This window comes from Mustela nivalis (assembly GCF_964662115.1).
Source record: "Mustela nivalis genome assembly, chromosome: 7".
In the NCBI taxonomy this organism is placed as follows: Eukaryota; Metazoa; Chordata; class Mammalia; order Carnivora; family Mustelidae; genus Mustela; species Mustela nivalis.
In genome coordinates, this window is record NC_139026.1 from 131,314,643 (window position 1) to 131,326,851 (window position 12,209).

The 12,209-nt window shown below is 39.1% G+C and overlaps 1 protein-coding gene across 5 annotated transcripts in view; it reads left to right on the plus strand.

The window, feature by feature from the left end:
* ARMC3 (armadillo repeat containing 3) overlaps window positions 1-12,209 on the plus strand; it is a 92,593-nt gene that overhangs the window by 25,233 nt on the left and 55,151 nt on the right. For 4 of the 5 annotated variants that reach the window (XM_082742128.1, XM_082742125.1, XM_082742129.1 and 1 more), the window contains exons 5-8: window positions 3,212-3,280; window positions 3,519-3,694; window positions 5,895-6,089; window positions 8,419-8,602. In XM_082742128.1, coding sequence (XP_082598254.1) covers window positions 3,212-3,280; window positions 3,519-3,694; window positions 5,895-6,089; window positions 8,419-8,602 — 624 coding nt within the window. The remainder of the gene's footprint in view (window positions 1-3,211; window positions 3,281-3,518; window positions 3,695-5,894; window positions 6,090-8,418; window positions 8,603-12,209) is intronic. The other variant, XM_082742126.1, reaches the window with a different exon arrangement.

A 12,209-nucleotide genomic window follows, 5' to 3' on the forward strand; every position in this document is an offset into this window, starting at 1 on the left:
ATCAGAGCTAGAATTAGAACGTACTCTCTAGCTCATAGTATAGGTAGGCTTTCTGTTCTCGGATCTTCTCTGATCCTTAACATTAGTGCACATGCTAAGTCAGGTTCTCCTTCTAAGTGATTTTGTGGGGGGAGAATGCGCTTTGTTTGGAATGGAGAGTTATAATTGCCTGTGTATACTTATATATTCTAATTTAATGTCTAGGTTTCTATGACTTCTTTCCTGTTTACTTTTGTTCTTAATTTCTATTACTCATTTTAATTTGATATTTCCATCTTCCAATATGTGAGGAGTTTTAACCTGTGAAGCCCTCCAAATGGCAAAATTTTCCTGGGCAGGATCTATATAGTGGATTCCATGAGTTTCTAAAGGAGCCTGTGACCCCACAATATTGTGAATGACTGTTGCGTCTGAGCGCTAAATGCGGTGGTACTCGGACCTCTCGGGTCCTCCTCTGATAGCTGCTGGCTGGGCGGCCACCAGTGCTGGACGAGTTCAGTCTGCAGCCACGAAGCCTAGCAATGGAAAGAGCTTTGCTGTATTTGCGATTTGAGTCTTACATATGATGAGTGAACTTCCAAGATTTTGATTTTATGAATTGGGTGGAAAAAAATCAAACCATTATGGGAATGAACTCATTTTCTATTTGAATACATGGCGTCCTCAACTGCTTCTGGAGTTTCTTTTCTGTTACTACACCCAGCACATTAATGGCTGTTGCTTCACTCTGCATACATGTCCAGGTTGACATGGAATAAAATATGAGCTGCAGTCACATGCTCTAAATCAAAAGGCATATTTCCAGATGAATATGTAAATAAATGTACCTCTGTGGCTCCATGGTCAAGCTGTCCTAGGGCTGTTTTAAAATAACTAATTTACTTTAGCAATTTTTATCTTTACATGGCTTTTATGTACTCAATTGTATCACTACGTTCATATGGATGAACCAACAGAATGTTCCAACAACAGATGCCAGGTCTTAAAAGGATTGCCATGAGAGCAAACAAATCTTACTTTTTCTTCCTTGTCTTTTTTTCTGAACTGATTGAGTTACCTGCCCATGCCAAGCCTGGGTCCTTCAAGATAGGCACTTAAATTACTTTGCTAAACCTTTTTATCAAATGAAGCCGCTGTCTCCTTTTACCTGCCAGTCTGTATTTCGTTTGATGAGACCATCTAACAGAGACTCGTTTAATGGAGTCCGCTAAAGAGAGAGTTCATTGCAATCCTCAAAGCTCAGACTTTACATTGCTTTTGGCAGTCTGAATAGCTTGCCTTCTTAAGAAATGGTTGATGTAAAAGAATATATAAGGCCAAAAGTAAATTTAGACAGTCAGTATTATGTAATCAAAACTTGTAAATAAGAATGCAATGAAAACAGATCCTTGAAGGTACTCCAGGACGTGAAGGTGCTGACAGTTCTGGAACAACCTAAAATTGTAGGTGTCACACTGTTTAGCAAGAGTGGATTTCTGTGGGCCAACCACAAGTCGGCTGCCATTATAGGGGGGTCTGTTGAGAGAGAAGGGGACAGAGGGCAATATTGTTTTTAAAGTGATGAAAACAGCAGCTTCGCCCTTATTTTTATTTTACGATTTAACCTCAAGAAAAGAAGGATGGGGGGGGGGGCAATTTAGTGTTAAAAAGCAGAATAACCAATTGATCAGCCATGCTTCCGATTTGTAAGACTGGTCAGTGAATCCATATCATCCACGGAGCCAAGAGAAAATGGTTGAGTGGATAGATCTACCAGATCTATCAGATTTGGCTAAATTTATATCAAGAAGGGAATTTCACAGCAGAGAAAATCCTCTGATGAGAACTTTGGACTTGTTAGGGCAGACCAAGGGGTGATGGTACATACGGAGGCGGCAAGCCGGCCTCTCCCTGCAAGAGCAGGTCCTTCCTGCAGAGAAGCAAGAGGAACAGAGAGCACACAGAGCCTGAAGGTCCCCAACATGTTATTTTGTATACCAAATGGGGAATGAGCTTGAAAATGTAAAGGCCAGAAATATTTAGTGTTAAGTATGCAAAAATAGACTGGTATGGCCTTCTCATTTTGAAAAATAGAGACTGCACTCTTCACAGTGAGACGAGAATAGAAGCAGCTCTTCCGGAGGGCACGCACCTGTATAGCTCGCCAAGACACCTGGAAGGATCTGAGTATTATGCCTTAACTGAGTTAATTCCCTGTCAAGGTAATACCTTTGTTTTTTGAATGAGTGTCGACTGAAAAATAATGCCCTTCACTTTGGGGCACTATGCTTTTCAGACACTCTACTATTCTTTTGTACTTCAAGCTTGGGTTGACATACCTATAGCTAGCTGTAAATTTGCTGGCCCTCTGTAGCCATTTTGAACAGAAACAGAGAAAGCAGAAGTTTTGGTGGGTAGAAAAACAGCCACATCCCGGAATCCTGCAGGAAAAGGCGTCCAGTGGAAGTCAAGTATGCCCAGTGGTTAATGAGGAAAAAGTCATCTAGAGACCATCTGCCTTAGATGTTGCCGAGCGAAATTTTCCAGAATTTTGCTGATGCTAATTTTGGCTTACAAGCAAAGATAATTGACCAAGAAGAGGAACTAAAAAAACTAATTAGTACCTATGCCTTATTTCTCAGAAAATTGGGGCTAAAGATGGCAGGAGATGAGCGGGGGCATACCTGCGTGGACTTAATTAGGCTCACATAAATAATACAAAAGTGAACTTAAAAAATCGGTGTACTTATCTTTAATCAGTTTTGGCATCTCTGATAAGGAAATGGAATACAAACAAGATATATTCATTGAAAAGACTGAGGATAATTCTCTTGTGCATTCTGTACAAGTTTTATTAAAATATAAAATTTAAGAATGCACTTCCCAACAAAGCAACACAACAAAGAATTTCTACTATATAATAAACAAATGTAGGGCACAGTTACTCAAATGTACTGATTATGTTCCAGGAACATTTTGTATTTTTTTTGGTGTTTTGGAAGAAAGTATATTTCAGTGATCAAGGAGCAGAAGCCAGAGTCTGTCTCGTGTCAGGTAGCCCTGGACAGGCCACCTGGTCCCACCACTCACTCGCTGTCCGACTTTTGAGCCTCAATGTCTTTATCTGTAAAATTAGGTAATGATAAAGCCTTCTTCATAAGGGTCTATTTCAACAACATCACCATTATTAGTAGTAGTAATAAACATTAATATTCTGTGTCTCCTTTTGTAGATGACGTTAAAAAACTGTTAAGGGAATTAGATGTCATGAGTTCCGTCATTGCTCAACTTGCTCCAGAAGGTAACTTTCCATCGTGCATCTGTTCCAAAAGCGGGGCTGGTTTGTTTTTCACATTGGGCTAAACTATTCATTGAAAATAGTTTACATAGTATCAGCTGTGAATTGTCATTAAAATCTCTCAAACCAAGATGGACTCCAACCAAGTAAGATTTGCAAAGCTTTGGTTTTCAAAACGTATTTTAACATAATGCTTGAGTAAGCCTTTTGCATACTTGTGTTGTTTATCTCTGATGCACAGAAGAAGTGGTTATCCATGAGTTTGCCAGTCTTTGCCTGGCGAACATGTCTGCAGAGTATACCAGCAAAGTGCAAATATTTGAGCATGGTGGGTTAGAGCCACTCATCAGACTGCTGGCCAGTCCAGACCCTGATGTGAAGAAGAACTCTATTGAGTGCATTTACAACTTGGTCCAGGTGAGGGTAATTTCTAAAAGTATGCTATGACCTAAGCTATTTCTAGAATTTATTTCAAGATTGCTCTGCTATTTAGGGTCTTTTATGGTTCCATACAAATTTTAGGATTGTTTGGTCTAGCTCTGTGAAAAATGCTATTGGTATTCTGATAAGGATTGTATTAAATGTGTAGATTGCTTTGGGTAGTACAGACTTTGTTCTTCCAATCCATGAGTATGGGATGTCTTCCCATTTCTTTATTTCCTCTTCAATTTCTTTCAATGTTTTATAGTTTTCAGAGTTCAGATTTATGAAAGGGCATTTTAGGAATGTATTTAAATTTTGAAATAATAGAATGGCTTGCAGATTAAGACAGGATTATACTAGACAAAGGTATTTCTTCTGAAACAGGATATCTAATATATTGAACTAAGTTTGACACAGGCAGTCATTTGTTGACCTAACCTTGGTGATTTAAGCACATTGGGTGCAATATATGCCTTATTCAGTGTACCAACATTTTGGTTTAGGCTTATTTATTGGTGAAAATCCAGTAAGTTGAGTACATGGAACAGAACTCATTGGTCACAATTGTAAGATGCTATGTCACTGAACAGTTTTCCTTTGTTATGGAAAGAAACAGTCTCCCTTGGCCTTTTCCACCTGTGCTGTTCTATGTCCCTACCCTTGGCTGCAGCCCCACAAGGCACACACACTCACACCCACAACAGGTCCCCTTCCTGACACTTTGGACACCCTTCTCTGCTTCTTTCCCTGCTCAGGTTCCTGAACAATTCCCATACACACTTGATAATCTTTAGATCAACTGAAGATACAAAAACACCATCTTAAGTAGCCAGGAGTGGAGTATAAAAGGAAGAGATAGTGAAGTGAAAATGAGGCCTCCATTTCATGGAAAGGCGATGAGCTCACGCCCAAAGACAGCAAAGCAGACCTACATTCCTGGCCTTAGAAGTCATTGCCACAGGGCCTGGCACTCACTGGCTTTCCCCTTGTTCTTCCTGAGGGAGACCTGCTGAAGGAAGCTCAGCTGTTGACCTTCTCTCATCCCACAGGCCTAAATAATCCTGTCAATGTGTTAGTGTCTTTTATCTCAAGACTCCTCATAGCTTTGATTTCCCTGTATTTTTTCTTTTAATCAAACACAAATGAAAAGCTTACTTTCACTATTCCTTAGAACAGAAATATACTTGTTAATAACAGTATATTAATTTCCTTGGTTTACAACTGCATCACTGCAATCTCTCCTCCTTCTTTTAAAGACACACTCTTAGGAGGACACCGTGAAGTACCTACTCTACTCCACTATGACCTTATCTTAACTAATGACATCCGCAATGACCCTGTTTCCAAATAAGGCCACATTCTGAGAGTTAGGACTTCCAGCTTGGGAGGGACATAATTGAACCTATAACAAATAGCCACCCACGATTTTTATATTTGTAAGAAGCATTTGTTGAAGAATGGATAGAGAACCCTAAGCTATTAGTTAGTAGGGTTTTTCCACCTTTAATACTATTTTACATTTGTGATGTTTTGCTTTTAGGTGTCATGATTTAGCAGTCTGGGGGCTTTACATGACTTTTCGCTCCGTTTTCTCCATTGCTGACTGCAGCTAGCCCTGTCCCCACCACTCACATACACAAAATTATAGACAAACTGCAGAGCAACTCATCTAGACTCTAATGACCCCTTGATATTATAAACATCTTAAATAAAGGTCATGTGTCTGAACTAACCCTGATAAAAATCTGTGTGCACAGGGCCTACCAACAGCACTATGTGCATGTATACGTTTCATAAACATTCCATTTAAATAAAGATAATAAGGAATTGATGCCATCATTTCATTTTGTCAAATACAATTGTGTGTGAAAAGAATTTGATTATGCATAGATTTTATTATAATGCTATTTGTAATAAAAGAAATTTGCTGGATAATAAAGAAACAGTAGATACTGCAGAAGTCATAGATCGCATCTTCCTGTTATCGACAATGTCTGCAGAGTTAAAATGAATATTTAGGTGTTGCTGGTTGAGGGTTTGCTTATATTTTGGGGGAATTATTTTGGAAGGGAATCTGGAATAAAAGATGGGAAACTTAGAATGTCCTTCGTTAGAAGATAGAGTTTTCCATTCTTGAGATTGACTGTATTTTGCTTTCAAAGTTACTTACTTGATCATTTGTATTTCATGGCAGGATTTTCAGTGTCGAGCTACAGTTCAAGAACTAAATGCAGTCCCCCCTATATTAGATCTCTTGAAGTCAGAATATCCAATTATTCAATTGTTGGCTCTCAAAACCTTAGGTGTTATCACAAATGATAAGGAGTCACGGGTGATGCTAAGGGACAATCAAGGAATGGACCACCTTATTAAAATCCTAGAAACTAAGGTATTTGTAACTTTCATTCAACTCTCTACAAGGAAATGTATCTCTTCTAAATGTTTTTATAAAATATGAACTGTAGAATTTTTAAAAATTAAATTTTAATATATTTAAGCATAGTACTAAGTACAATGGACTAATTTGCTTATTGCTGCATTGTTTATCAGCATGATTAAATCAGATTAATGATAAAGGCCATTATAAAATAATTTTTTTAGTCTTCTGGTTTAGAAATTTAAGATTTTAAAATTTTTGTTTAGGACCTTCTTTATAATTTCCTGAAGTACCTAGAATTAGTCTTTTAAGCTTTATCAGCCATAATTTTCTCTAAGGTAAAGTAAGAAGAGTTGTTTACTCCTCATTGTGGAGAGTAATCTGCTTTACTCAGTCTATTGACTTAAATATTATTTTCATCTAAAGAAATACTTTCACAGAAACATCTAGAATAATGTTTGGCCAAATATTTGAATACCAGGGCCTACCCAAGTTAATAATCATCATAAGTCCATCCCTTATAAATCTGGCACCCATACCCATCTCCTTAAATCATACTCAATCTCCAGGTGAAGGCAATAACAGAGTCCCACTTCTGCCTGGCATGATGTATCTATCCTGTGTACAACCAAAACATACTAATCCTTTCTTCAGAACAGGATGCAATGATGTTTACTCTTCTCCTTGATATTCTATAACATAAATACTGTGATGTAAAACTAGTGCTAATTTTTTAAAGTTAGTACATCTTATGTTACCTAAGGGGATAAGAGAGGGGGAGAAAAACAAAGATATTTCATACATACACACTGATTTATAACAAAATAAGGAAGAAATACTCATGGCAGTTACAACCCTTTTGTCTATAGGTAGCCACATGGTGGTAGTTAGTATTTTTAACAACTTTCCTCCAATACACATTCCATGATCCCTTTGCCCTCAGCAAGCACTTTAGCTGGGTGCGGTTCTTTACCTGGTCGGGTGATCCATGTCTTCATTCCTGAGGGTCTGGGCCATTAGTAGTCCTGCCTGGATTGCATAGTTACAGTTTTCTATTGACCTTAATCACAACGCGTGGTAATACTAAGAGACACCACCCTGAGGACTTCCTATATTCCAGATACACCTTCTTACCTCTACTGTGGAGTAACAGTCCAACATACCCTTGGTAATTGGGATCAGTCACCCCAGCAGCACTTTGCCTGCGTTAGAGGCATGGGGAGGCCAAAGTGGCTGGGTGGCAGTTTTTAACTTCCAATTCAGTGGAATCACTGTTGTGTCTTTTGGTGGAAGCATTCTCCTCTTTGGAACTAAGACCTCTGGGCCAGCAGAGCCTAAGGTCTGGGAGACAGGAAGCAAAAATGTTGCTCATGGGTCCCTGGGGGTAATCATGCCTGATGCCACACCCATTTCCACCCCTTGATTCCTGGACCCACCATCACTGGCTATGGGAGAAGGGCACCTTATATCGGATGCTGATTCAGAACATAACCTCATGAAGAAACTTGTCCAGCCCCTGCAAAGTACTGCCACTTTGCTGACATTGTAACTAAGTCTTCAGAAGGCCATTCTGTCAAGCCAGCTGCTTCCGGATGGTGGGGATCATGGTAAGACGGGGAATTCCATGGGCATCCTTCCTGTGTTCCTCTCACTCTAAGGATTCCCACTTTAAATGTCTTGCTGTTCAGGGAAGGCTGCAGTTTTCCACAGTGATGGGGATTCGGGAGATTTGTCAGGCAAGAAGGCCACAAACTTATAATACTTCCTCTGCTAGTAGGAGATTTTAAGGAATATGCTTTCCTTCAGCTTCTGTCTGTTTTTTCAAAGAATATTATCTTCAGGGGAGTCTGGCTGGCTCAGTGGGTTAAGCCTCTGCCTTCGGCTCAGGTCATGATCTCAGGGTCCTGGGATCGAGTCCTGCATCGGGCTCTCTGCTCAGCAGGGAGCCTGCTTCCTCCTCTCTCTCTCTGCCTGCCTCTGTCTACTTGTGATCTCTGTCTGTCAAATAAATGAATAAAATCTTTAAAAAAAAAAGAATATTATTTTCAGATTTTAAAGGTGTTGTTGGTAGGAGGTTGTATGAGCAGCTTCATTTGGCTGCCATTACTGGAAATGTCCAGTAATTATCTTCTTTTCTCTGGGGAGGGAAAACAAGAAGAGATTGGCAAACTGTGAGGGAGAGCGATGTTATGATCGCAAACAAAACTGTTTCCTTGGGCATCTGTCACAACAAAGTTAACAGCATTATGTTTTGACTGACCTTTGTCCTAACAGTAAAATTTAGGAAGTATCCATCTCTTTTAGTACAATTTTCTAAAATTATGTTTGCTTTTATTATTAGGAATTGAATGACCTTCATATAGAAGCACTTTCCGTGATCGCAAATTGCCTTGAAGATATGGATACTTTGGTGCTGATTCAGCAGACGGGGGGGCTTAAGAAGCTCCTGTCATTTGCAGAAAACTCTACAATTCCTGACATTCAGAAGAACGCAGCAAAAGCAATAACTAAAGCAGCTTATGATCGTATGTCTCATTTTATATAAACTAAGCACACATATTTCCTCTTTTATTCTTGATTTAGATTAGAATTAACAAGCACTAGAGTATTTGCTTTTATTTTTTTTTAATTTTATTGTCTTTTATATTTTTTCAGTGTTCCAAAATTCATTGTTTATGCACCACACCCAGTGCTCCATGCAATATGTGCCCTCCTTAATACCCACCACCAGGCTCACCCCACCTCCCACCCCCTCCCCTCCAAAACCCTTATTTTGTTTCTCAGAGTCCACAGTCTCTCATGGTTTGTCTCCCCCAACTCACTTCTCCTCTCCTTCTCCCAAAGTCCTCCATGTTATTCCTTATGCTCCACAAGTAAGTGAAACCATCTGATAATTGACCCTCTCTGCTTGACTTATTTCATTCAGCATAATCTCCTCCAGTCCCATTCATGTTGATACAAAAGTTGGGTATTCATCCTTTCTGATGGAGGCATAATACTCCATAGTGTATATGGACCACATCTTCCTTATCCATTCGTCTGTTGAAGGGCATCTTGGTTCTTTCCACAGTTTAGTGACTGTGGTCATTGCTGCTATGAACATTGGGGTACAGGTGGCCCTTCTTTTCACTATATCTGTATCTTTGGGGTAAATCCCCAGTAGTGCAATTGCAGAGTCATAGGAAAGCTCTATATTTAATTTCTTAAGAAATCCCCACACTGTTTTCCAAAGTGGCTGCATCAACTTGCATTCCCAGCAACAGAGTAAGAGCGTTCCCCTTTCTCCACATCCTCTCCACTTGTTGTATACTGTCTTATTAATTTTGGCCATTCTAACTGGTGAAGGTGGTATCTCAATGTGGTTTTGATTTGAATTTCCCTGATGGCTAATGATGATGAACATTTTTTCATGTGTCTGTTAGCCATTGGTATGTCTTCTTTGGAGAAGTGTCTGTTCATGTCTTCTGCCATTTTTTGACATGATTATCTGTTTTGTGTGTATTGAGTTTGAGGAGTTCTTTATAGATCTTGGATATCAGCACTTTGTTTGTAGTGTCTTTTGTGAATATCTTCTCCCATTCCGTGGGTTGCCTCTTTTTTTTTGTTGACTGTTTCCTTCGCTGTGCAGAATCTTTTGATCTTGATGAAGTCCCTAAAGTTCATTTTCGTTTTGTGTTTCCTTTGCCTCTGGAGACATGTCTTGAAAGAAGTTGCTGTGGCCAATGTCAAAGAGGTTACTGCCTATGTGTTCCTATAGGGTTTTGATAGATTCCCGCCTCATGTTGAGGTCTTTTATCCATTTTGAGTTTATCTTTGTGTACAGTGTAAGAGAATGGTCAAGTTTCATTCCTCTTGACATAGCTGTCCAATTTTCCCAGCACCATTTATTTAAAAGACTGTCTTTTTTCCCACTGTATATTTTTCCCTGCTTTGTCCAAGATTATTTGACCACAGAGTTGAGAGTCCATTATCTGGGCTCTCTACTCTGTTTCACCAGGCTATGTGTCTGTTTTTGTGCTGATACCATGCTGTCTTGGTGACTACAGCTTTGTAGTAAAGTTTGAAATCAGGCAACGTGATGCCCCCAGTTTTGTTTTTCTTTTTCAACATTTCCTTAGCAATTTGGGGGTCTCTTCTGGTTCCATATAAATTTTAGAGTTGTTTGTTTCAGCTCTTTGAAAATTGCCGGTGGAATTTTGATCGAGATGGCATTGAAAGTATAGACGGCTCTAGGCAGTATAGACATTTTAACAATGTTTATTCTTCCATTCCATGAGCATAGAATGCTCTTCCATCTTTTTGTGTCTTCTTCTAAATGGTCATTTGAGAATAGGTGCCATATTTACTATCTGGCAGCAAAATTCATCCTAATGCCAATGAGTAAAACGAGAGATTGCTTTGTCAAGGATATAATAAACTCTTTGATTTAATTATGAGTCTTTTTTTTTATTAGGTAATTCATGCCTAAATTGTTTTTAAGTCTTTATTTCTCTTGATTTTGAAACTCTACAGAATCTATGCATTGTTTGTGATCCTGAAAACATTGTTTCAGTATATCAACATTTGGAATGGTATCTATATAGTAATTTCAATGTCAGCTGGAGACAAGCAGTGCCATGTGATATAGCTGGGAAAAATAATATGCTCATACTATATACATAATACAATTTTCATTTCAGTGGCAAGCTATGTTGACATAAATCTGTAAAATATGAGGGATAAATTATATCACAAGTACTGAAGATGAAATTATAGTTTTAATTTATGTATATTTGGAGTCTTTTATTTAATAAAAGAAGTGATTTTATTTTCCCCCTTCCACATCACTCCTCTTATAAACGATGACAGCTCTGACTAGTTTAAGTGATTTATATTCTAAACCTATATACTCACATCTGTATATTTGTCTATGTGTATATTATGGGAAACATTTCCTTCTCAATCCATACTGATTTCTTGAAGGCAGAATTTTATTGCAGTAAGACAAGTTTCACCATCCAGTGCATAGTTAACATAGAGGGGACTTGGCACATCTAGACAGGCTGTGAAATTAAAGTTTTAATACTGGCATAAGTTGCTTGATTCAGTATTCTGTCAAATAGAGTTTAGAACTTATCAATCCTGATCAGTTCTGTTTTCCAACTTTCTCAGGACTTCTTAGCTATTTGAGACCAAGAGCCATGGACAATATCAGACCTAAAATTTTTACAATTTGTCTTATTTCAAGATGGTTGCAGCCCCTCTTGGGATAGTGAGTTTCATGAATTTATTACTCATCATGTGATATAGCATTGGGAAGAGCACTGGATGGAGAGTCCCTGGTGGTCCAGTTATTCTGCTAGTCCCACTACTGGCACTGCAATGACCTAGGTTGTAAATATGAGGGAATCACAGCCTCTCTGGGCCTCTTTATTAATGATTTATTGAGCCCCCACTCTGTGTCAATAAACCCAGAACAGGCAAGGAAACAGGTGATCACACTGTAGTGTTAAATGGGCTTGATGATGGAAGAACAGGATGGGGGGAGGGGCAGGGTCACTAAATGTCAACTTGGATCAGATAGATCTTCCTGACATATGTGATTTATAAGCAGGACCTAAAGTAAATAATATAAATTGGCTGGGCAAAGAGGGTCATGGTGAGATGGGGAAGGATCACCAGTGCTCTAAAGGGAAAGAACAGTGTATACAGGCCAGAGGAGAGACTGAGCATGGTAAATTCCAGAACTGAAAGTTTTCAGAATGCCTAGTGAATAGAATACAGCAGAAAACTAAAAGTGAAGGCTGTAGAAAGAGAAGCCAGATGCTAATGGGTGATAGAGGCCAAGTTAAGGACTTCAGACCTTATTTTGCTAGCAACAAAGAGCCACTGAAGTGGCTTGAAGAGCTGAGGGACCATTACAGATAGTCACTTTTTAAAGAAAGCACCCTCTTGCTGCAAGGTGGAGGAGAGGTTAGAAGTGTGCAGGACCAGACCCAAAAAAGACCAGGAAGGGGGTTGCTATGGTAATCGAGGTAGAAGATGAGAGTATCCTGAAACAGACATTTGCAAGGAGGACCACCAGCCCATGCTTGGCACATTGGAAGGGTCCATAAGTGTTTGTTGATTGACTACCTGGGTGGGAGGAGGAAG